This window comes from Ambystoma mexicanum, chromosome 10 (assembly GCF_040938575.1).
Source record: "Ambystoma mexicanum isolate Mex_15411 chromosome 10, UKY_AmexF1_1, whole genome shotgun sequence".
NCBI classification, from domain to species: Eukaryota; Metazoa; Chordata; class Amphibia; order Caudata; family Ambystomatidae; genus Ambystoma; species Ambystoma mexicanum.
The window spans coordinates 1,411,349,371-1,411,374,832 of record NC_090932.1 but is presented as its reverse complement, the minus strand read 5'-3'; the positions used below and the strand labels follow the sequence as shown (position 1 = coordinate 1,411,374,832).

Below are 25,462 nucleotides of genomic sequence, written 5' to 3'. Positions count from 1 at the left end.
ACCTTATTTGGGTTTTGTTTTATCCGCTGACAATGTACAGATGGACCCAGCTAAGACCAAAGCAATCACCCAGTGGTCCATACCCTCCAACGTGAAGGAAGTACAAAGATTCCTAGGCCTTGCGAACTTCTATAGAAAATTCATACCGAACTTCTCAATGATTGTTCTACCCATAACGAATTTGCTAAAAAAAGGAGTCAAATTTATTTGGGACACAAGCACCGAACAAGCCTTCCAAGTATTGAAAGAGACATTCGTAAGCGCTCCTATTTTGAGACAACCGGACCAGACCAGACCGTTTATCGTGGAGACCGATGCCTCCCAAGGTGCGATTGGGGCTGCTCTTCTACAGAAGGAAGAAGATGATTTGGAACACCCTGTCTCCTATTACTCACGGACGTTAAGTCCAAGTGAAAGGAACTATTCAGTCCTAGAAAAGGAGCTTCTAGCTATTCGCCAGGCCTGCAAGGAATGGAGACATCTTCTCCAGGGTTCCGTGGTTCCCTTTCTAGTTCGCACCGATCATCGAAACCTTAAGGTCTTACAACAGATGGAGTGTCGTAATTCAAGACATGCCAGATGGGCCTACTACTTTTCACAGTTTGATTTTTCTATCACCTATCTTCCAGGGAAAGAGAATACTCTAGCAGATGCCCTTTCACGCAGCTTTTGCGAAGAAGCAGAAGAGCCACATGAACAGGAACTCATACTAGCAGGAAAGACATTCATCAACACAATCAACTCTTTTTTACAGAAGGTACAGGCAGGACAACAAAGAAACCCCAGCACGGAAACAAGTCTTAACCAGAAAGGTGGTTTTCTTTTCAAAAACGATGCCTTGTTTTTACCTACCCGAGACCTACAAACACAGGCGGTTTCATGGTGCCATGATATTCCGTCAGCAGGACATAAGGGACAGAGAGCCACGATAGAACTTACATCCCGTCATTTTTGGTGGCCTTCTCTGATCAAAGATGTAAAGGAATATGTAGCTACTTGTCCAGTGTGCGCTCAGAGTAAATACTCCTGCCATAAACCTTTGGGTCTTCTTCAACAAGAAGCACCTCCAGGTGGTCCATGGCAACACATTTCTACGGATTTCATTGTGGATTTACCAGACTCATGTGGATACACCGCCATAATGGTCACAGTGGACTCCTTTAGTAAACTGGCTCACTTTTCTCCACTTAAAGGACTCCCTACTGCCAGTGTTACCGCAGAAGTTTTCTTGAAGGACATAGTGAGGCTGCATGGGCTCCCCAACATTATCGTCTCCGACAGAGGGACACAATTTACGTCCAAGTTCTGGACCGTTCTGTGCAACATGTTAGGAATAAAGAGAGCACTTTCTTCAGGATTCCATCCAGAAAGCAACGGACAAACAGAACGTCTAAACGCCACCTTAGAACAGTATGTTAGATGTTTTTGTAACCAGGAACAAGACAACTGGCTCCATCTTTTGCCGCTGGCTGAATTCTCATATAACAATGCCATCCATACCTCCATTGGAATGAGTCCCTTTAAGTGCACTTACGGTTACGAACCCAAGCATATACCACTGTCTGGTTTGCCTCCTACCAATACACCTTCAGTGGATCAATTACTGGACACGATACAAAGATTGCATCGGGATACGGTATCTAATCTCATGAAGGCCCGACAAGACTGCAAGAGATGGGCGGATTCCAAAAGGAGCCCAAACCCTCAGTGGGATATAGGAGACCGCGTATGGTTGTCTACTAAATACTTACCCAGATGGGTTCGTCCAGGAAAGTTTGCACCCAGATTTCTGGGCCCCTTCCGGATAACAGCTAAGATCAATCCAGTAGCATTCAAGCTAAATCTCCCATCAAGTCTCAAGAGGGTTCATCCAGTCTTCCATACGTCGCTTCTTAAAGCCTACCGTGAAGATCCCCATTCTAGAAAGATACAAAGACCACCGCAGAAGACCCCGGATTCTACAAAGGAATATGAAGTATCCGGCATTCTCGACTCCAGATACAAGAAGGGAGTTCTGCAGTACCTGGTCTTTTGGAAAGGGTATCCAAAGACCGAATGCACATGGGAACCACTTAGGAACATTTCTGCTCTTAAATTGCTTCGGAAGTTTCATTATCTCCATCCGGGAAAGCCGGGAGGGAGAGCACTGAAGAGGGGTCATACTGTCATGAGCAGCCGACCCTGGCGGGTATGGAGAAGGTGGAAATGGTAGACGGACACCGCCCTTGTAAACTTCAGGCGCATTCTAGTCTTCCAGCCTATAAAAACCCGGAAGAAGCTAACGCGCATGCGTTGCAACTTTCCAGTGCTACGGGAAAGTTTTTCCTTATCGCTCCTGTGCGTTTGTTTTTCTTCCCGTTTTCAGACGGGATCCCTTCCTACTCCTTTTCCGGCTTCCCTGCCCTTCCATCCTTCTGACTACTTTCCAGTACGTAGTTCCCTGTGCCTAGTACTTTCTTCCTGTTCCGTGCTTCCCTGTTATTTTAGCCTTGTGCTCTACTTACCTTCGTCTGACCTCTCCCTCTGTTGGATTCTCCGCCTGACCATCTTTGCTGTACAGTTGCTGCTCCATTTCGCCGAACTCTTGCGAATACTCGCATCCGCATCACAGTGCATCCTGGGAACTGAAGTCCTCAGCTGAATTACGCCGTTACAACTTGCCAGGGTTTTTTCAACAAGCTTTTTCCCTGGTTTGGGGTGGGCTCCCTGGGGTCCCCGCTGCCAGATTTACCCACGTTTCTGGCAAAGTGGCTTCCGGTGGAGCCCATACCTGCAACTACAAGCAGAAGGGAAGGATTTACCCGAAGGAGATCAGCGAAACTTGGCGACAAAGAAGGAAAGGACTATCCTCAGACCAATCGGAAGAATCCTCTACAACTCATACCAGCTCAGGTGAGGAGGGGGTCGGGAAACCTGGTGTTACCATACAGTCCAAACCTGAGAGTTGGTGTGGAAGACTCTAGGAGCTTCCCTGGGTCTGCCCAGATCCACCAGATAGTTGACCTCTCCAAGCTTTCCCACAATCTTGAAGGGTCCCATCCACTTGTCTTGCAAGGCCCTCTGCCTTGTTGGGAGCATAACTAGAACTAGCTGGTCTTGAGTAAACTCAACCATGTTAGCCTTCTGGTCATGCCAATGTTTGACCAGAGCTTGACCAGCTTTCAAGTTGTCACTTGCTTCTGCCATCATGTGTGACATTCTCCTCCGGAGACCTATCACATAGTCAGTCACTCTGACTGGCTTGAGGGGAGGAGTACCTTCCAACCCCTCCTTAATCAGGGCCAATGGACCTCTGACCGGATGGCCATAGAGAAGCTCAAAGGGAGAATAACCTACTCCCTCCTGAGGGACTTCTCTATAAGCAAAGAGCAGGCATGGCAGTAGAAGGTCCCATTTTTTCTTAAGGGGTTCCTCTAAAGCACCTATCATGCTCTTCATGGTTCTGTTAAACCTTTCAACCAATCCGTTTGTCTGAGGGTGGTATGCTGTTGAGAACTTGTAAGTAACTCCACAGGTTTTCCACATGGCTTTCATGTAGTGGGACATAAAGTTTGACCCCCTGTCAGAGATTACTTCCTTAGGAAACCCAACCCTGGTGAAAATACCAAGGAGGGCCTTAGCCACAGCCGGAGCTGTAACAGTCCTCATAGGAATTGCCTCAGGGTACCTAGTAGCATGGTCTACTACAACAAGTATAAACCTGTTGCCTGAGGAGGTTGGGGGATCAAGGGGACCAACAATGTCAATCCCTACCCTCTCAAATGGGACTCCCACAACTGGGAGAGGCACTAAAGGTGCCACATTCTTGGAACCAACCTTACCAGAAACCTGGCAGGTATGGCAGCTCTTACAATATCTATCTACTTCAGCCCCCATCTTTGGCCAATAAAAGTAGAGTGAGAGCCTTTCCTTGGTCTTCTTGAAACTCAAGTGACCAGCCAAAGGTATCTCATGGGCTAGTTGTAAGAACTGTTGTCTGTTCTCTTGTGGGACTACAAGGCGTTTGTAGTCTCCAGGTTCAGACTCAGTGGGTTCACTGTAGAAGAGGCCATCTTCCCAGTGCAACCTATACTTCCCAGGCTCTTGCCCATCAGCTTGAGAAGCTGCCTGGTGGCGGAGACCTTCCAGAGTTGGACATTCTCTTTGCCCCTTACGGAAAGCAGCCCTGCTAGGCCCACCTTCTGCCAGTAAAGACTGCAGCTCAGGATGGTCCTCAGGGTCCAAATCTCCAATAAGGTTTGGGCCTCCCTCTAGCTCTTCCTCAGAGTCTAGCTCAACCACACAGGGTTGTACCTCCCTCTCAGCCTCAGCTGGAGGTGGAGTTACAGGTGTAACTTTGGACAACCTAGGGGAAGTCCTTGTTGGAAGCACTGGAGTGCTTGCTGCTGGCTTTTTCCTAGGAGTCTTGGGTTGCCCCTTTGCTCCTGATCTGGTTGTTACTGCAGTAAGTTGTTCCAGTGGGAGGGGAGTGATTTCTGTCATCATCTCCTGAGATAACCCTCTCAGGGTTTTCTCTCTTGCAGGTTTTGTGAGCTCCTGTAACCTTTTGCTAGGGGGTCTGGGGGTATGAGATACAACTCCAAGAGCTTTGAGGTCATTACCCAACAGAACCCTACCTGGCACTTCACATTGTACACTGACAGGTATTTTTACAGCCATATCGTTACATTGGATGAGAACTGGTAACTGGGGACACATCTGCACAGGCCCACCAGCTAACTTGGTGAGGCATTTGGGTGCCTTAGCAACATCCTCTGCCTTGAAAAATGATTCATCCACCACAGTTATGCTGGCCCCAGTGTCCCTAATGGCAGGAGTCTCCTGGCCATTCACTTGGACACTGTCTTTATAATACTCTTTAGTATTATCTGGGATAGAGTTATATACATCTAAATTCTGTTGTTCCCACAACCCCAGAGAGACTAAAGAAACACTAGCTGAGACTCCAGTGGGTTCATCAGCCAGTAATAGAAAGTTTCCACTTGCCATATGTACTTCCTCTTCTGGAGCGAAGGCTAAGGAGGCAAGTTGGACCCCTGAAGGTTTACCCTTACATCTGGGATCTCCTTTCACATGGTCAGTAGCCTTACAAACAAAGCATGAGCCAAAGGCTCGCTGGAATGGAGGCTTGTTCTGACCTCCTTCTGGTCTGGGACCAGAAGGTACACTAGCCTGATTCGGTTTCCCTTGTGGCTTACCCTTATAGTTTTGTTTGGGGCCCTCTTTGGAATTTGTAGTATTTGAATTCTCTTTGGAGTCCTTTTTAGGCTGTCTCTCCCCATCCTTTTTCTGAGTTACCCCAGAATCCTTGTGAGTGGCCCTGTTGGCAACCCACAAGTCAGCAGCCTTAGCTAGTTTCCGGGAATCTAATTCCTTGGAATCAGCCAAGTGTTGTCTGAGCTCAGGAGAGCAGGCATCATAAATAGTCTCCAACATAACCAAATTCTTCATACCTTCATAAGTGTTCACCTTGTAACCCTTAATCCATCCCTCTAAGTTTTTCAACCCTTCACTCACCCAGGTAGCCCAAGGGGTACCATCATGCTTTTTGAGGCTCCTAAACCTCTTAAGATACTGGGAAGGGGTCTTCCCAAACCTAGCTATCAAAGCTAGTTTCACACATTCATAGTCCTTCTTATCCTCCTCCCCCATCTCCATTACCACATCAGTTGCAACAGGGGGAAGTCTAGAGAACAACCAGGTGAGTAAGTCATTTCCTGTGATGTTCTGGAGCCCATGATTATATTCAAACAGAGACAACCAATCCAACACATCCAACTTAGGCTCATACATACCAACCAATTCTTTAGGCATCCGGGGTCTTTTAGGACTGGAACTTCTAGAGGAGCCAGAGAGAGAAGCATTCTCAACAGATAATTTCTTCATTTCTAGCTCATACTTGAGCTCCATTTCCCTTAGCCTTAGTTCTTTGTCAGTTTGAGCATTTAGTTTCTTATACTCCAATTCTAGTTTCATTTTCTCCAGTTCAAAGTACTGAGGACTAAATGTGGGACCTGGTAAAGGCCCAGTAGGTACAGCAGGTAGAGCAGGCAGAGGCCTAGGGGGGACAGACACAACAGCCTCACCCTCCTCTTCTGACTCTTCCTCAGAATCATCAACATTTTGCTCCATGTTAATTTCAATACTGTCATCTACAGTGGCTGGAGTGGTAGGTTCCTCTGAACCCTCACCCAGACTTTGGTTAGCTAACAATCTTTCAATCAGCTCCATTTTCTTGCCCTTAGTCAGGAGGTCCTTATGTTTACAGAGCACTCTTAAACAATCAGCAGTTTTGGCTGCAAGGGACTCTTGACTATAGCTTTCTATAACTGACATGTTAGAGGTTTACTTTTATAGTGCTAAGCTTTGTGGTTAGTTGCACTAAGGTATCTAAAGCACACTAAAATGTATACTTAATACAAATCCCACCGCTGTACACCAGTGTTAGGCAGAAACCTCTGCAGTTCCCTTGGGGACCACTGCAAAAGATTTAAGACTACAGGTATAGCAGTAAACCCACTTGGTAGCAGTCTGCACCACCCAGATTTACCTGGTAGCTGTGGCTGAGCAGTCAGACTTCCCTCAAGAAGAGTTAGGCAGTATGCAAAGTATACACAATATGTACTCAGGCACAATAGCACAAGCAAACACTGACCAGAGCTTGGTTTCAAAAGTATATAGTTATTTATCAAACACACATAAGTTGAAATCACTCTAGCAAAATATAGTAAAAACACTTCAAACACAGTTATAATGAAAGCAGTTTCAACCCTTACTCCTATCTAGACAACTCTAGGTTAACACCACATAATTAAAACAGAGGTGAGCGCTTAACGTTAGATGACACTCTAGTAGGTTCAAGAAAGGGGTAAAAAGAAACAGAAATGGGTTAAACACACCACTCTAAGGTCCAGAACACTTGCAATAGGCTAAAAGAAGCACAAAGTCACAGGTGAGCAAAAGTCACTAGGCAGGGCCCACTCTTAGAGTAGCCGGAGCAAAAATGTGCCCAAGATCACACTGTTATTAGGGATTCAAAGTCTTGCAAAAGAGTTCGGAAAAGAGTTAGAGAGGCTCAGAAAGTTTAGCCAGAGTGTCCCAGGCAATCCCAGGATCGAAAGCCGAGGGCTAAAACTACCTCGTACAGTCGGTGGCAAGGGAAGCCAGGCGGAACACGGTACCTTAAGCGGAAAGGATCCTCCAGCGGTGGCAGTTGTTCCAGGCAGTGGCAGCAAGGCTCGACGTCGGTCAGGGGAGAAGAAGATCTCGCTGAAGAGCAGAAGAAGAAGGTCGTTGCACTGCCCGGGAAGAAACCAGCCGCGGAGTCCTCCGGTTAAAGGGTTGTACCGACTTTCGCGGTTGGGGTAAAAGTGGTGGGGTTCCGGTTGCCGGGGTGCTTGGCACTGGCAAGGCGGCCACGGGATACCTCGAAGAACGGAAAGAAGGTGAAAACTGGTTGTCCCCACCAGTCAAGGGAAGGAGCCACTCCGTTAAGAGTTCTCCTCGGTCGTTGGAAAAAGTGGTGAGACGGTTCAGCAGGGCTCCACCGGGTGGTGTCGTCGAAGCAGGTCGGCTCAGCTCTTCCCTCGTCGGATTCTTGGTCCTGTGGCGACTTCTGAAGTTCCAGTCCCCAAAGCCCTGCTTTTATGCAGCAAACCCCCATTCACCCAGCCTAGCTGTCACTCAAACACGCTAAGTGGTGAGCCGGCCGGCTCACCACTTGGGCCAATCAGGACGGAGTGCGACTTGAGTTACCAAGGTAACTCAGTCCAGGGTGCCTAAATCCCCCTCCACCCCTCCTAAGTACCCCAGACAGAGTGGCACCACTTTGGAGGGCTTCTGTGGAGAAGCCCGCCAAAAGTGGAACAAAGGGCTCCACTTTGGGTCAGAGTTACAGAGGCGAACGCCAACGCCATTTTAGAATCAAGTTTTGGCAAAAAGTCCCAACCGGAGTTATAATAATAAATATATAAACCGGCGGTATGTTTAAGGCTACCGTAAATAAATAATTAAATGTGTTAGCCTAAAACAATGGGAAATCCCATAGGGAAATATTCGCGGTCGAATATAAAAAGTAGTTTCCACTGCCACCAGCCAAAACTCGATCAGGGGGGACGGAGACGTGCCCCCTCGACTAACAGACCCTGGGGCAATCGAATTGCCCCAGCCAGTACGTCCACAATATGATGGTTTGTACTGGTTCTGTTCAGGATTCAAGACTAGCAAGGTCTTTGGTGACTTTACATGCCCTGGGAGACAGTAGTCAGTCCCAGGGTATGGAGTCTATGTTGGGGAGTCCCTAGGACACCCCTGGGTCACGGCACAGAGGGTGCTGTGTAACCCACATCACAAAAATACATGAGGCCCTATGGAGTAAAAGACCCCATAGCCCATTCAACACAAGGTTTAACCAAGAAAACACACTTCAACATGCCCAAGAGTGAGGGTAAAAAGAGTCACACTCTTGGCAGGAGAAAAAAAGAAACCCCAGAAATCCAGCAAAGCTGCTGGGGGACTCACTAGGTAGGGAAATTCAGCCTAACCAGAGAATTCTCCCTAACAATCCTCAACTCTAACTTCTGCTGCCGCGGAATCTACACGATGCCGAGACGTCACCTGCTCGTATCTGAACCTGCCAGCACTGAAACTGACGCGGAGAAGCCTGGGTATGCCTGCATCTGGGACCGGTGAGTAGCAATGCTAGGAACTGGTCACCCTCCTGCAGTAGCCTGTAGTTTTTCCTCGCTGTGTTAAACAGCACACCTTTTTTGCACTCGCGCTCTGCTTCTGCCCGCAAGTGGAGGCCGTGCTTGAGTAGCAGAGATCTGTTCGCCCTCCTCTGTTCACCGCTCTGAACTGCCTGACTTCCTTGAAGAGACTCCCCTTGGCCCATTGGCACCAGCGTGTGCAGGTACTTTCGAGCACAAGGCTCCACTCTTCGTAGGGCTCGGACTTCCTTCTACTTAGGTGGCCTCTGAAGGCGAACTGGGTCTAAACGATTACTTGCACTGCCTGTTTACCTCCCCATCTAGGTGGTCTGCATATTTCGTGCTTCTAACTCTTTAGACCCTTTGGTAATTGTATATATATTGTATTTGATTGTGATGTGATGGTTTACTTGAGTTTTATCGTGATTCTTTACTATGGTCAATGTTACAAAGGCCTTGTAATAAATGTGTCTATATTTTTATGACCTATGTAATAAAGCAATCTGACATAGTCCAAAAGAATTTAATGAGACCTGAGTTGCGTATTATGTCTGTTTTATGAAGTTTATATGTAAATAAGGACCTTATTGTTAAGGAGCCTTATGAGTGTGTTATATCAGTAATAGATGTTAGATTTTTCTAGTAGCTAGCACAACGTTGTTTAATTAAATATAACAGAACACAACGTTATGCATAGAAAGCACTAAAGAAATCTAGAACTAGGCATTGTCTAATGTAAAATGCCCCATTTTTTCTAGCTGTTTCTAGCTGTTATTAAAACACTAGGTCCGATTTTTAACAATTTTGTTTTGTTTTCTCTGTAAGAATTGGAATTAGTCACCGCCATTCTTTCCTCTGTATTAGTGGTGCTATACCCTTTCTGAGGGATGGCCCCCTAGTAAGTGTTGTTAAAAGTATATGATGTACTGAGTATACACATGTAATAGGTTCATTAGAATAACTTCTCCATAGACCGTGATAGAGTGTTAACATATATTTGTAATATAACACCTGCTTGGCGTAATTTGTAAGCGTCCTTGCTTTGTGTGCTCATTGCAGGCTTTCAGTCACCCTCACCCCTCTTGAGACCTAGTCTTGACCGCCGCATTCGCTACCTTGATTGGTCTGGCTTGTCCAGAGGTTACCCTGTTCCAAGAAACTAGGCTGGCCTTCTGAACCTTTGCCCCTCCAGGACAGAGTTCAGAAATCCATCTTAACAGCAAGCAGAACCATACATTAACCAGGAGGGACAAAACCTAGGGACCAATCATGTCATCAAAAAATGTTTAGCCCCCTGAATAATAACAGGAAAAAATCTATATCCACTATCTCTCGGAGTAATTCAGAAACCTCTCAAGGTGAACAATGCCTATTCTGTGGGGAGTGGGGCCACGTTAGGGCGATCTGACCTAACAAGCTAGAGGAAGAGTAAATGGACGTGCTAGAGAGAAAAGGAAGTGAAATACCTCCTAAAACCATCTCATAAGCAAAATCAGAATAACCAGACAAGGGTGGAAAGCCACAGCCATAATAATCTTTACATATTCGAGGGGATGACCAACCCGGGTTCTATGCTGGAAAGCTTGGACAGACAATCTGGATGTTTCATGGAGCAGGCTCCCGGTGAAACACCTCTACCCAACCAGCACAGGGGAAGGGTATGTGAAAAACCTGAGGGTATTTCCCCAGGTAAATCTCGGGAATCCCTTATTCCTGTGGCCAAGGAATAACCGGCTCTCTCAAAGTCCAAACATAGGGGCAGACGAACAGAGGAGGATCAACTGGATAAGTGGACCCAGGGTTATGCTCAGGGAAATGCCCCAGGTGAGACACAGTACTATACCGAGGGAAAAGAAGAGGTGGATGAAATCCCTGAGGCCTTTGTAGGTTACAATACATCTGCATCGCCTTCTCCCATTGAATCTCTCCTACCCAGATCCAATGACCCCTCCTTACAGAACCCATCCCCTAAGATCTTCTGCCAGCGTACACCCGAAGACTATCTATCCCAGAATCCTGGTTTTCATGCACCCTGCCCGAACATTCCCAGACATTCTTCTCCACATCCCTCTCATGATTATTTCCCGCACTCCCAACCTGCTCAGGCAAAACACTACAGTTCCCATAATCCCCTGTGTTTATCTCACGATTCCGGTTATTCCCATTTGCTTCACAAACCCTACCAATCCCATCCCTCAGATTATCATTTTCCGACTTCCCAGTAGAAGGTAACCAACTACTACAGTTCCCACAAACCTTCCTACTCATTTCACAAAACCTACCCTTCCGAGATCACCACAAACCATAATACGAGGGTTATAAATCCATGTAAAACCTTTTTCCCTTCTGACCCTGTAGGATACCTGGAAACTCTACCACCCTCGTTTTATTACGCGACCCCCTTCTTTATATTGTGACAGACAGCAGACAAATGTAACAACTGTTTACCTGACATGTCTCAACCCAAGGGTCAGGTGAAGTTAGGCAATTGACCAAAGTCACACACACCTGACGGCCCTTTACTTTCCCCACAGGGATAAAAGGTGGAGCAAAAGAGCACAGTACAAGCAAGGCAGACCGCACAAAAAGACAGCTATCCAGGTCCGGCAGTTCAAGAGGAGGGGAAAAGCAGCAAATATAGGGAGGCTGACAAGGAGAGACACAGCCTTGCCCTTTACGAGGCAGACCCGCGAAACCTCTGCAGAGGGAATTGTAAGGCCGTGGACAACAGCACAAGTGTGCTGCAACAGATGTCAACGGTACATGGAGCGTGTCGACGCTGATAAGTGGGAGCAAGGGAGACACATTCTTCCATGGTACTGGCCTTGACTCCACTTACGAGGAAAGCCAAGCGGTTCATCACAACCGGTGAGTCGAGGGGAAAACCGATAAGAGCCGGGCTGTGGTGAATGAATGTCACAAAGTAGCAACTTGAACTAAGTTCAAAGAACTGTAAAAGTGTTAAAGGGGAGACCAACTGCAAAGGGAGCCGGCACCACGTGGGTGCTAACTCGAGAGATTCTGGTTGATCCCCGTCTGAGTGAAACTACAGATACCAGGAGGCTGTGGGAGAGCCGTCAAGTTAGGTCAACATGGTCAAACATGAGGTCAAGTAAAATCCGTGTACAGTCGAAGGACTTTAACCTAAGAACTGTTGAGAAGGCATGGGAAGTGAATCCTGCAAACATTGAGAGCAAAAGTAAATATAAAGTTGGCAAGAATAAACCTGGACAAGGGATGCTGACGTAGAGGGTTCAAAGTCCAACGTCCCAAGATACAGTTGGGGTGAACCCGAGAAAAGGAGGTTCACAGTGTGTTGAAAAGACATTGTACAAAAACGATAGAGGCAGATTGTTGAAAGCCAAAGTAAACCCAGTGCAGGGAGGCTAACAGTCGAGAGGGATCTGAGCCCGAACGAGGGAAATCCAGTTGTGACGGCATAATGAACCCAGTGGAGGGAGACTGAAGATTTGAGAGGAGTCTGCGGCCAGAAGAGGGGGAACCAGGGGTGGAGACCTATCACCCGAATACAGGGAAGAAACCCTTTTGAAATAACCTTTTATTTTGATACTTCAGCAGCTATCAGGCCCTCGGAACCAGGAGGAAAAATCACTGAAGGCCTTGATTCTGATGGGAACTGTTTTTGAAGGGTCCGAGCCCGAACGAGGGACATCCAGGGGTGAAGCCATCACCCAAAGTCCATTGAGAGAAGGAACTGTTATTTTGACATATAATTTGTGAAGGGTCAGTGCCTGGAAGAGGGGGACCCAGCAGTGTATCCATCCCCTACAGAAAATACGTGAAAAATGAACTTTGTATTTGTTTGTCGTAAACATCAGGTCCTTGAAGGCAAGAGACTTTTGGTAAAGGAAACTTGGCCATCAAAGAACCCGATAGCTGAAACTGAACTGTCATCTATTGGTAGGGAAGCTCGAGTGTGTCATGTGTTCCAAGGTCCCGCTTTAATCCCTTCTCAAAATGTGTAGAAGAGAGACCAAGTTACTGCATCCTGACATACTATTTGTGAACACTTCTTTCTTTTCTTGAAAACTATCCCACACCCTTTTTGTATTAGTTATAAGGTTTGGCAAAAGGTTTCTTAGTATAGGCCCGTTTTATCCGACAACGCCACTAGGACTGCCTTATTTTTCATTTAAGTGTCAACGCTTGCTCCCATCTTCAATTTAGGTTTATATTAGGTGTTTTTTCCTACCTGCATAGAGTTTAATAAACACCCTTGAAATGTGATCACTTGAGTCTTTCTTTACTGTTGCCACCATGAGTTCCTTACACCGGCCATCGCTTGTGGATCCATTAACTGGGGTTGGGCCATTGCGGGAGGATCACCGGGATGGGGGGTCTTCGGGGAGCAGGAGACCGGATAGAGAGGCATGGTTTCCCCTTCTCTGTAACACCTTTAACCCATCCTACAAAGTAGGATAATGCCCTTTTCCGACACAACCACTTTCTCACGGACAACTCGCTGTATACTCGACATGTCCCAACACTGGTCAGGCAGGATCAGGCAATTACGGACCATTACACACACACCTGCCGTCCATTAGACTTCCCCACAAGGATAAAAGGCGAAGAACAAGAGCACACTCTGAGCAAGGCAAAGCACACGAGGAAGAAGCAGTTCCAAGATGGCAGTCTAACACAAAGCGATATACGGCGAGACCGGAAAGGAACACAAAGGAAGAGCCCTTGACCTTTTCACTGAAAGACCGTAACTTTGATGAGCCTTCGAAAATAGAAAACATAAGACCTGGAATCAAAGCTGAAAACTCCTGCATCGGGAGTGGAAGGTACCCAGGGCTCTCCCGCATTGATAGTCAAGGCGGGGAGAAGTGGTTGCCGCTGTGGTACTGTCAGCACAGCTGGTGAATTGGGGGGGGCTGATATACCTTCTGGTTTCTCACACCGGGCAAGGCTGCCCTGGTTGGGCCTCTGGAGGAGGAAATTCTGGTCACATGTTTAAACACAAAGAGCTATAAGGGCTGGATGGAAGGCGGGGGGAAAGTCAAGCGCAGGACTGGAAGGGAGCTGGCGTGTGAAGGAGAGGTGGGGAAAAAAAGGACACAAAGCGTGCTCCGAGAGCACAAAAAAGAAACACCAAATGGGTCCAGAGCAGAACGCTTGCCAGAGTGGATGAGGTGGCTGCAGGGACATGCAGCAAATGTAGCCAAGACAAGGTAGTTAATTCTCTTTGGAAGCTATGTGAATCTCAACCCCTCCAGCTCGCATCCATGACATGTTGCTGAGAGGGGAGGCATCTCTGACTTTTCCAAATTTACTTTGTACCACCAAATCCCACAACCTCAATCTGTATCACAGTCTGCCTTTCGGTTGAAAGGGGTTCCAGGACTATGATGAATAGCAATGGTGATAAGGGGCAACCATGTGAGCCCTCATCATCAGTTCAAATGGGTTTAAGAGCAGGGCATTCATCAAATTAGATGCCGTCAGGATGGTATTTAATGGAAATAGGAAATATAGAAAGGGGGACATTTAGGAGAGGATGCCATATTGAAGACACCTTAATTTGACTGGGACACTCCCTGTACAGTCAGCATCACATTGCTCATTTCCATTGCACGTGGTGTCTTAAATTTGAGAGTCAACCTTGAGACTGCCTTTTTAAGTCTAGAAACGGAGACACATGATTTGTGGCATCTAGAGTATTTTAAAGTGCAATACAATGCCAGACAGTTTTCCATCCCAAAGGTCACTTGTTACCATTCCATGAATTTTAGTGACTTTTCCTTGGTGTGCCTAGAGAAAGCTTGCTCTCACTTATCTAAGCCATACAGATCTTGGTTTTCACACATTCAAATACCCTCAAATAGGTATATGCAGTCTGTTATTCTGCCTTTTCAATATTCTCTTTGTGGTGAGTAAATTGTACTATTTTCATGTAAATTGGACGTTCATTTTCTATTTGTTTTTACCACACTGTTATTGTTTGGACATTTGCTAAAGGTAAAGGAGGTACTCAATCAGGTTTTTTCAGATTAGTTTCTTACTTGAAACACGCCAAAGCCAAGTTGCGGTACAAGTTTGGGGAGAGCAAATAGTAGCCTTTGTCTGACCCTGTGACTTCCCACCCTTTACTGGCTAGAATATGATATTGTGTCACAATTGCTGAAGCAAAAACATGGCACTTGAAGAAGCTGATTAATGGCAGCCCATGTTTCTACTCACCAAATAAAGATAATCAAAGATGAGGGTAGGTTTGTCCATTTGTCCCAGAATAAGCAACATTTCATTGTCAATATATTCCTTGTATTCTTTTAAATTACAATTCATCTTCTTTTCAAGTTCTGTCCGAATCTGCAAAACAAAAACATGCAGGGATGGAGGATTTTAAGAGAGATTTCTTATTGCCTTGTTCGGATGTCCATGACGATCTGCATTACTATACCATCTGAAAACGGTTTGCTTCCCGATTGCTTCTATTGTTAGTTGATATGCTATGAAGAGCTTTTCTAACCTTCAGAGTGTAACTGGCAGATCAAATGAAAGGCCCATGAATAAAATAATATAAAAATGAAAGAAGAAACCCCATAACATAATGCTGTCCCTCTCTGATTTCGCAGCAAAAGAATATCACAACACTGCTCGATACCAACCACAAGTTAGGATGCCAATATCTTCTACAGCAAACCAATGGTAGATGTCTGTTTTCTACTTCTCAATACTTCAAATGTAACTTACAAAACACACAATATGACTCACTTCTTTGCAGGTTATGTTTTCCAGGTCTTTGCTCATCATGATACTGCGAAGTTGAGCTTTTATGACACACTCTGTTCTTTCTCCTTCTGTTGGCCTGAAAAATTGCAGAAAAGACCAGCATTGTCATTATTCCCTTGCAAAACGAGTGAATTGTGAAGGATGGCTGCAGTTAATAAGTCAACACCATCACACTGTTTGATTACATAATTTTACAGGAAGAATATCTACAGAAACTTTATTGCAAAGCAACTAGTGGAGAATTACATTTTCACTTTATGATATGTGCACATTAAATGGTTGTAATCTTTGAAAGAGTAAACATGTTTGTTCCAATAGGTTTATGGCAAGGTAGGGTGAAAAAACAATGAAGAATTGCTATGTTGCCCTGGCCACCAAGAATCTGGATATAATTGCATAATGTGCACATTACTTGTGGAAAACATACTTCCCAGCAAAGGTAGTTTTCCAGTGGGGGTATCCACTATAGAGTCATTTTTTTAAACATATTTTTATTATGTTTCAATTAGCTCTGTAGCATTACATAAAAAGGAATAAACATAAAATTTCACATAACGAAAAAACCTTCCCCCTTATCCCGCCGAGCATGCATAACTCAGTCCATATACGTCTTCTCTAGGAAGTTCTTTCCCACTTTCACATGAATAAGTCCAAAAGCCTTATATTGTGAGGGCACCATTGTTCTTTATAGTCCTTTTGTAGGAATTCCAGTACCCCTCCCCAATCATTTCTGAATCTCCCATGATCCCCTTGAATGTTATAAGTTATTAGTTTCAGTGCCAGATGTGTCCAAACCCTTCGCGTCCAATCTACAACCAATGGTGGGGATTTGTGTTTCCAGTTGCGAGCGATTTCCAACCACGCTCCTATTAGGAGGCCCATAAAATTTCTTTTCTGTGGAATAGTTAGCATTTTGTCCTTTGGGTCCCAAAACCCCCCTAACCATATTTCCTCTCCCAGGTGTTCTGTCCCCGGGAACATTCCAATCATTTGGTTTTTGATCTCTCCCCAGAATGGGCTTATCTTCGGGCAATCCCACCGGATATGACTCCAGTCTCCCTTCCCTCCACAGTCCCTCCAACATTTGTTTGGGGAGTTGGCAAACATCGAATTCAGTCTCTACGGGGTAAAGTGCCATTGCACCATCATCTTCACCCACATGTCTCTCGTTTGGATGGCTCTTGTCAGTTTTGGCATTAGACCCCATATGTATTCCCACCTTTCTTTGGAAAGTACGTAGCCCAGGGTTTTCTCCCACTTCCTCATATATTGCCATGCGGTAGGTTCCTTTAGTGCATTTATAAGTTTATAAGTGTTGAAGACAAATTTGCGAGAACCAGTGTGCGTCATGATATACTTCTCGAAGGGAAGCTTCCTTTATACGTGGAGTGCTCAACCAGTGACGTATCTGTTCATATTTATATCTATCTTTTGTTGTTAAATTCAAAAGTGCTGTGCAGTTCTCGAAGGACCTGATCTGTTGGTCTTGTTGCATATCTCCCACCATCTTGCACCCCCCTTCTTCCCACTTACGAAAGGATCCCTTTTCCATTCAAGGGGGGAATTCTGGATTTCCAAACAGTGGCATGAACGGGCGGGATCCTTGGTCAGGGTTTCATTTTTTGTAGCGGCGTCCCACACCCCCATTGTCGTCTTCGTTATCTCGCTAATGTTTGTGTTAGCATGTCGGAATCGTTTGTTGATACATAACAGGTGCCTGGTGGATGTTGTTGCCACCGCCCTATCCTGCCTCTCCCATATTTTCTCCCCCTGTTCCGAGATCCATTCCCTCAAAACCCAGAGCTGGGCCGCTTCGTAGTATTTCTTGAAGTGTGGCATGGCACATCCCCCTCTCCCTCCTATGTGCTGTCAAGACCGCGTTTGAATTTCTTGGGGTTTTGTTCTGCCAGACGTATTTAGAGACCGCCTTCCTGAGTGCCTTGAAGAAGGCCTGGGGGGGGGGGTTATCGGGAGTGCCTGAAACAAATACATTAGCTTGGGGAGAATTGTCATTTTCACTGCCGTGATTCTCCCCCACCAGGAAATCGCTAACGGGTTCCATTGTAGCAGGTCATTTTTGACCTTTTCCAAGGTTTGAGAGTAGTTGTGGGCATACAATTTGTCTATTTGTTCCGTGAGAGTGATTCCTAGATATCTAATGCCCTTGGTGGCTATTTTCAGTTGGCAATCAGCGGCCGCTGTGCTGATTTCCTCTCTGTTCCCCGCCAGAATCATCTCCGATTTCTGCCTATTTATTTTCAGCCCAGATATCTCTCCAAATCTTTCTATGATTTCCATTAAGCGTGGGAGGGATTTCTCTGGGTCTCCAAAGGCCACCAGCATATCATCTGCATAGGATTCACCTCCGGTAGATCCCGTCATTCTTGCCAAGAGTGGTTCCAAGTATATGGCGTATAGAAGGGGGAAAGCGGGCACCCTTGCTTCATCTCTCTGGTCTATAAAGCCTTTGCCCATTCCCATTTTCTGAAGAACCTGAAAAAGGTAAGACCATTCTACTCGGTCAAATGCTTTATTCGCGTCTAGGGCTACCAGTGCTGCTGGGGTCTGTTTAATGCCTATCTTTTCAACCAGGTGAAGGACCCTTCTAATGTTATCGTGAGTCTTGCGGTTTGGAACAAATCCTGACTGGTCTTGGTGGATTAACCTAGGGAGGATTGGGCCCAATCCTGTCGCCAGGATCTTTGTGTACAATTTAGCATCCAGGTTGATTAAGGCTATCGGGCGGTAAGCGGTGGGGAGATGTTCGTCTTTCCCCTTTTTATGAAAAACCAGCACTTTTGCCTCGTTCATTGTCTGTGTCACATCTCCCTTCTCCCCAAATGTGTTATACAGGGATGTAAGTATCGGGGCGAGGATATCCTTGTACGTCTTATAGTATATGGCGGTAAACCCATCCGGACCCGGGGCCTTGTTATTCGGAAGGGACTGTATTGCTGCATAAACTTCTTCTATGGTTCGCATAAGTTTCCTAGTGGGCATCTGAGTCAGTTCTGCTTGTATCGCCCCTATTTTCCCCTCCAGTTCTCTTTCCCATTGGCGATGCGTTTTCTCTTTCAGTGCTTTGAGCGCTATGAGATGTCCCCTCATGACCAGTTTATGGGCATCCCATAGTGTAGCTTTGCTTGTTCCAGGGAGGTCATTGTTAGCCATATATTCTAGGATGTGTTCTTTTAGCGTCTGGCTCATCACCGGATCCCTGATGATGCCCGCTGGGAGGCGCCAGTTCCATAACCGGTGGTGGTGTTTTGACCAATTTATATTTGCCCACAGAGGGCCATGGTCAGAGAGTGTAACGGTTCGGTCTCTATCTGTTTTATCCTGCCAAGAAGCCCCACTGAAACCCAAAGGTAGTCTATTCTCGAGGCAGTGTTATGTACGTGTGAGAAATAAGAGAAGCTTTTCTGTTTGGGGTTGCCATTACGCCATGCGTCTGCCAGCCCTAGGTGCGTGAACTTCTTCTTTAAGTTTTTGGACGGGGTACCCTGACCACATTGTCTAGGTCCGGATCTGTCTAGGGATGGGTCTCAAGCCATGTTGAAGTCCCCCCCCCAATATAATATCCCCTGTGGCTTGCTCTTCTATTTTATCCAGGATATCTCTTAAGAAGCCCTCCTGACCTGTGTTGGGGGTGCATATTGTGGCCAATGTGAGGGGCCTACCATCGATCGTTAGTGTTACTTTTATGCATCTTCCCTGTTTTTCTCTCCATGTAGTCTTTACCTGCGCGAGTCTCTGAATGCTATAAGAACTCCTGCCTTTTTATCTTGTGCGTTCGCCTGGAGTATTTGATTGAAACCCTTGAGATACACCTTCTGCTTATCCTGGTCTCTAATGTGTGTCTCCTGCAGCATTACGATGTCATATGTGCCCTGCCTGATGGAGTGTTCAACTTTTTTACGCTGACGGGGTAATTAAGGCCTCTGACGCTGTGTGTCAGGATCTTTATCCCCATTGCTTCTTACGGGCTATTTGGCTTTTCTTATATTTGTTCCTCCCTTTCTCTACTGTTGAGCTAGGCTCAGTCTTCCCCTGCCCCCAACTCCCCCCCCCCCCAAAAAAATTGCGCAATCCCCAACTGGCGCATTTCCCTCCTCCCTCCCCCAACTGCCCTGAGGATGGCATGATTCTCTAGTATCGCTCAGGTGTGTCGCTGTGTGCGTCATACCCTCCAACACTCTCAGGGATAACTTTGAAGGGATTCCTAAACCCTTCCACATGACTTCAGAGACCACCTGGTCCTCCCCCCCCTTCCCGGCACCTGTTACATTGGAATCTCCATTTCTGCTGTCGTTGTCAAGTCTCCTTGAGCCTGCCTTATCGTGCTTCTGCTCCTCCATTCTCTGCCCTCAGCTGGTCTTTATTTCCTTTAGCTACGGCGCCTCACCCTTCTGTTAATTGTTTTCCATTCCCCCCTGCTCCTCCTCGCGAGGGGGACCGTGCTGCTTGCTTGTGGGGAGTCGTCGTCGTGATCCTGTAAGTTTAGTATTGTCAGACCTTCTTCTCTAGTGGTTATTCTTTTCTGCACTCCATCCCATGTAAATAATAGTCCAAATGGAAAAGTCCACTTGTATCTAATTTGACGCAAGGTGAGTTCCTTTGTTATTTGGGCCATGTCTCTTCTTTTCTGGAGCGTTGATAATGCAATATCCTGATAGAATTGTACCTCCTCTCCATTCATTCGGATATGGTCCATTGCCCTGGCCTTCCTTAGGATCTGCTCCTTTTGTGTGTATCTCGTGAGGGCCACCAGCACGTCCCTCGGGCGGTCTCCTTGTGTCATCGTTCTTCTCGGGTCCACCCTGTGTATTCGATCGATCAGTATTTCTTCTTCCTCCTGCAGGTCGGGGATGTCTAGGAAAACTTGTTGCACAGCCGATTTGAGGTCTTTGTCCTCAACCGTCTCTGGAATATTTTTGATCCTGATGTTTGACCTTCGTGATCGGTTTTCCAAATCTTCGCATTGGATCTCCAAATTATGCATTAAACGGGCCAGTTGTTCCTGCGTTTCTGCCACTTGTTGTGTTTCTTCCTCCATGTTCTGTACAACTTTTTCCAAGGTATCTGTTCTTTCTCCTAATCCTGCAACTTCTGTTTTTAGTTCCTGCGTCGCTAGTTTAAATTCACTCTTCATAGCATCCAGGTGCGAGTTCATCAAGTCCATGAATTGCTTCTGAAACTCCCCGAACCATGTCTTCAGATCTTCTTTCGTGGCCATCTCTTCGTGGGGGATGTCTGTTTCCGGGCCGCCTTTTGAACCTTTAGGCACTTTTGCCTCATCTATGGTCCCTTTCTCTTCCCCACAGAGGTGGACCAAGTTCTGGTCTTGCTTTTGCTGTTGGGCCAATGTGTTTATTTGTCCTTGCTTCCCTCTCGATTTGGAGATTTGGCCCTGCGCGTGTTTGCCCAATGGGGTTGGATACTTGCCAAGTAGTGTTCCTTCTCTTGGTGCTGGGATCTCTCCGTTTGTTACTTATCCTGGATATTTGGTGTGTTCCTCTGTCCGAGGTCACTATGCTGCCTTCCCCCAGGTGGATGGGGGAGGCCTAGCTGTGTGGGTCTCCTCTTGGTCTGGTTCCGCCTCCTGGAGGGGTGGGGGGGCCTACTCTGAGCGAAGCTGCGCCCTTTTACGTGGGGAAATCACTCTCTTCTACTCTGTGTATTCCTTTCCTCTTGTGACCCGTTTCGGGCTGAGCCCTTTTCCCGTGTATATGGATGCGGGGGGCGGGTGACGGGCCGGTCCAGTGTGGTTATATTCGCGGGCGCCTGGTGCCCGTGTCTCTTAGTGTTCCTTGAGGGCCCCTCACCCCCTCCACACACGTTGTGGGCTGCGCAGTGGCTGGCAGATCACTTTACCGCCCTGTAAAGATGTCCGCGGCCTCGTCCCGTGTGCGTGCTTCCGCTCCCGGACTCTGCACCTAAGTCTCGGGCGGGGACCGTTCTTCTGTCTCTCCGTCCCCGAGCGGGGCCGCTGGGGGGGTGGGGGGCTCACCTTCCGCGTGCCGTTCTGTAGTGGGCTGAGGATAGCTGTATGCGTCCGCTGCGGGAATTCCCCTCTACCCGCGGGGCCGTCCGGAGTGTTTCTCCTGTGCTGGGCGCCCCAGGAGGGGGCCTCTCCTCTTCTCGATTAATTCCCTGTGTCCGGTTCGCTCTCTCGGCAGGAGACGCCGAACCGGAGACGCAGTGGGCCCGATCTTCAGTGCCCCTCTGCTCTGGTGGGCCGGTCTTTGTGCCCGGTCGCTTCCTCCTAACCCCGCTGTCTATATTTGGATCGGCGGGAACCGCGGGTCATCCGTGCCGCAACACTGCCGCCCTCCGTCCGGTCTTCAGTGCTGTGGTTGCCGGTGTTCAGCGCTGTAGGTGCCGATGGTCTCTCAGCTGTGGTGGGGGCACCGTCGGCAGGTTCAGGAGCTATTTCTCATATTTACTTCCTGCGAGAGTTCCGCTTCATATCTAGTTGCTACTGCGGCCTGGGAGGGGAGACGGAGCTCAGCTCAGACACGTCTTCCCTCCTCGGCGGCCATCTTGAAGTCCCCCACTACAGAGTCATAAGCATATTAGTTTCCTTTTACCCGGTCAGATTCTGTAACACTTATAAAATGAACAGAAAAAAAACACATCCCAAGTCCTTGGAAACAAAAGGACTGCCTCTTAAAATTAAAAGGCAGTTGGCATAAACAATCTCGGAAATCTCAGCCACAGTGAGATCACCAGTTCATTTCTATTCCAGCTTACTGTGCATGTCTGGGAATTAAAGGAGACTCACCAAGGAATCTGGAGAAGATTCCATGGACACTCAAGCTGCCATTTAATAACTGAGTTGAGGCGGACAGTGAATCAACCCTGAAGAGTGTCGTAGATCACCATGCAAGACAGTCCCAGCTGAGGTCAAATGATTGCAAACAGTCAACTGTAGTCTTTCTGTATTGGAGGCACACTTCCACAGTGTGTTACCAGGACAAAAGCCTTTGAATTGGGTTAATACATGGTCTGGGAAGCCTGACCCTCAGCCATCTGCTAACAACCAAAAGAATGCCGTTCTAGAGGTCGTGGCATTTAACAAAGGGCAGGGATGCTGGATCTAGACTAGTGAATATCCAATGGGCTGAGCCTGATATTGCGATTCTGAATCTGGAACTACACTCTATTATACGATCTACTTCGCTAGAGTGGAAAATTGAGGTTTTCAATGTGAACCACTTTGATGACTTCATGTTGGAAATGGCTAATCGAGTAAGATCAAATCCTAAGTTTAGAACTATGAAATCCTCAAAAACCATGCATATTTATAACAAAGAGCTGGCCTTAGTAAAATCTCATATGAGATAAGAGATTAGGAAAGTTAAGGTTTTATCCATGGACTAGGCGACAAAATTGGATTGTATTAAGAAAATAAAACAAAAATACAAGAAGAGCGTATATGATGCAGTGCGATGCCAAAAGCCTGCTCCGAATTTTGGTTAACTCACAATGTGAGGGCATGTTGGTCCTTGATTAATAACCAAGATGCCGCTCTTATAACTTCTCAATCAAATGCAGTCCGGGAACATCAATGGATTAAGCGCTTTCAGGATTTATACGGAACTGCACCCAAGACTAATGATTCGTTGCCTAGGGCCCCCCAATTTGATAGCATCTGGTTGCTTGAATTCGATATTCAAATCATCCAAAACGTATTGAAAAAATGTAAGAAGTCTTGAGCACCGCGCATCTACGCATAGGCTAAATACATTTCAGACCCGTTTTGGTAAAGGACATTCTACGAACATCAATGGCCTAATTCTGAAATCTCGCCAAGAAATGGCCTGGCCTGACTGTGTAGAGTGTACTTATTTGGCCTCAATTGACCTTTCTGCAGCCTTCGATCCAGTTGATCATAATAGATTGTGGGCTAAGCTGGCCGGCCGGGGTTTGCCGAATGGTCTTCTGCGCCTTGTGATGGGTCTTTATGAAAACTCTGTTATCCAGATCTGATTAAATAAAGAAGGAGACTTGTCTAGTAGGTTACGTTCCTATGTGAGTCTAAGACAGGGTTGTGACTTAGCCCGTTGGCTGTTTAATCAATATGTATCTGAAGTGGCCGACTCTCTTGCAGAAGCGGGTCTAATTATACCTAGAGTGGGTGCATGAAAAGTCATCATGCTGATGACTTTTTGCTGTTTGTTAACTCAAAGGATGGATTGCAAAGACTCCTTAATATCTTCTCTAAATATGCCAAAGAGGATGGGATTCTAATTAACCCTACTAAAACAAAAATCTTGGTTATTTCGAAGGGAAAAAAAGTAGTTGATCTTGGAATGTGGAAAACACAGTGATTAAGACAGGTCATAGATTCACCAACTGGGTTTTCACTTTAGTGCACAACCAGGCCTTAAGAACGTTCATGAGATTTTAGCATCCCTGCTTCAGAATCAAGTAATCAAATATGTGGGCGATTTTCCCTCAACCAGGCACTTATATTCTATGAGGGTAAAATTGTTCCCAAATTTACATATGTTCTTGAACTATTTGATGAGGCTATATTTAAACGACTGGATCTGATTGCGGCCAAGCTGTGGCGTAAAGTATTGAAGGTCCCCAATGTGATCCCTTTAGCAGCCTTTAGATTTGAGCTGGACATTTTACTCACTAAGAGCACGCGTTCAATGGCGCTCGCTACTTTTATTTTCTAAGTTGATTTCTCCTATTACTGATTCCTTATACAAGGCGATGGAACTAGGGCTTAAAAGCGCAGCAAGCTCTTCAACAAACTCACAGTTCTTAGTATGATTTGGTCAGAAATGCAAAACAATACTGTTTGAAATGTCTATGGACAAACATATACTAATGGTAAACCTGACCAAAGTCAAAAGAGTCTTGTTTGACCAAGACTGGGTTACTGCGACGGACTTATTCCACTCCTACCCATCTGTGAGACATCTGTCTCATGAACGTAAAAGATGGGGGAGGTTGTCCCTTCTGTTCACACAGTTTCCAAATCATTTTTATAGAACCATATTCTTAAAGGTCAATTGAAACTTGGTTCTAACTCAAGAGAAATGCTATCTGAAATCTCTTCACTGGCTCCCTGTGGCTGCAAGGATCAACTTCAAGACCATCGGCTCCCCCACCTCCAACTCTCTGAGGGTCAGACGCTTCTCCAAGCAGAGAGTTGGGGGCAGATCTATCTCCTCGGCTGGGGCCTCCCTCTGGAACAGCCTCCATGCCCCTCTCAAACTTGAGCAGAACCACCTCTGGTTCCGGAAGCAACTCAAGACCTTCTTTTTCACTTCCGGTTTACCTCTTCCTCTCCCCTGCTGATGCACCTGACTGCTCCACGCACTGGTCACCTGGTCAACCTCTGAACTCTGCCACAAACTCCTGCATGTCCAGATGCCCTTGCACTACCACCCAGCACTTAAGGGTCTGTATCTGCAACCCTACAATCGCTTCTCTCTGCACTTATCAGTCACCCGCTGGCTGCACTTGTGAGTTAACTGCACTTCTCTCTTCCCCTGCCCCTGCTCCCCTTCGCTCTTCCCCGCACCTGCATGAACTGAATGACACAAGGCCTAGTAAGATTGTTATTTTGTCCTCCATTGTTTCCCCCTCCTTGTCTTGTAGCGCCTAGAAACACTTGTGTACAGGCGCGTTATAAATGCCACATCATATCATACCCAAATTAATAGTGGTTGTAGATTTTGTAATGTATCAACCGAAACAATTAAGAATTTGATGTTATACTACAATGCCCTGATTGAACATAGGAAGACGTTTTTGTGGAAAGTCGAACTGAATTGTACTGTATTGGAAGATACATTTTTATGGATGAGATATCTAAATATCCAGAATGTCTCGGAAGGCCTAGCAGTGGCTGATTTTATTAGGAGTATGAATTTGATGTATCTCCATCGTGGCTGATCTAACTCAATTATTTGAATTTTATGTCAAACTAATGTGAATAGCTTTTGATAACCAACTGTTTTTATTATTTTCCTTAC

General features: G+C 46.4%; 1 protein-coding gene across 1 annotated transcript in view; it reads right to left on the bottom strand.

Annotated features, from left to right (window-relative positions):
- SSH1 (slingshot protein phosphatase 1) overlaps positions 1–25,462 on the bottom strand; it is a 1,301,854-nt gene that overhangs the window by 270,611 nt on the left and 1,005,781 nt on the right. The window contains exons 9-10 of the mRNA XM_069619458.1: positions 15,447–15,540; positions 14,913–15,041 (exon numbers count right to left, since the gene is read on the bottom strand). Coding sequence (XP_069475559.1) covers positions 14,913–15,041; positions 15,447–15,540 — 223 coding nt within the window. The remainder of the gene's footprint in view (positions 1–14,912; positions 15,042–15,446; positions 15,541–25,462) is intronic.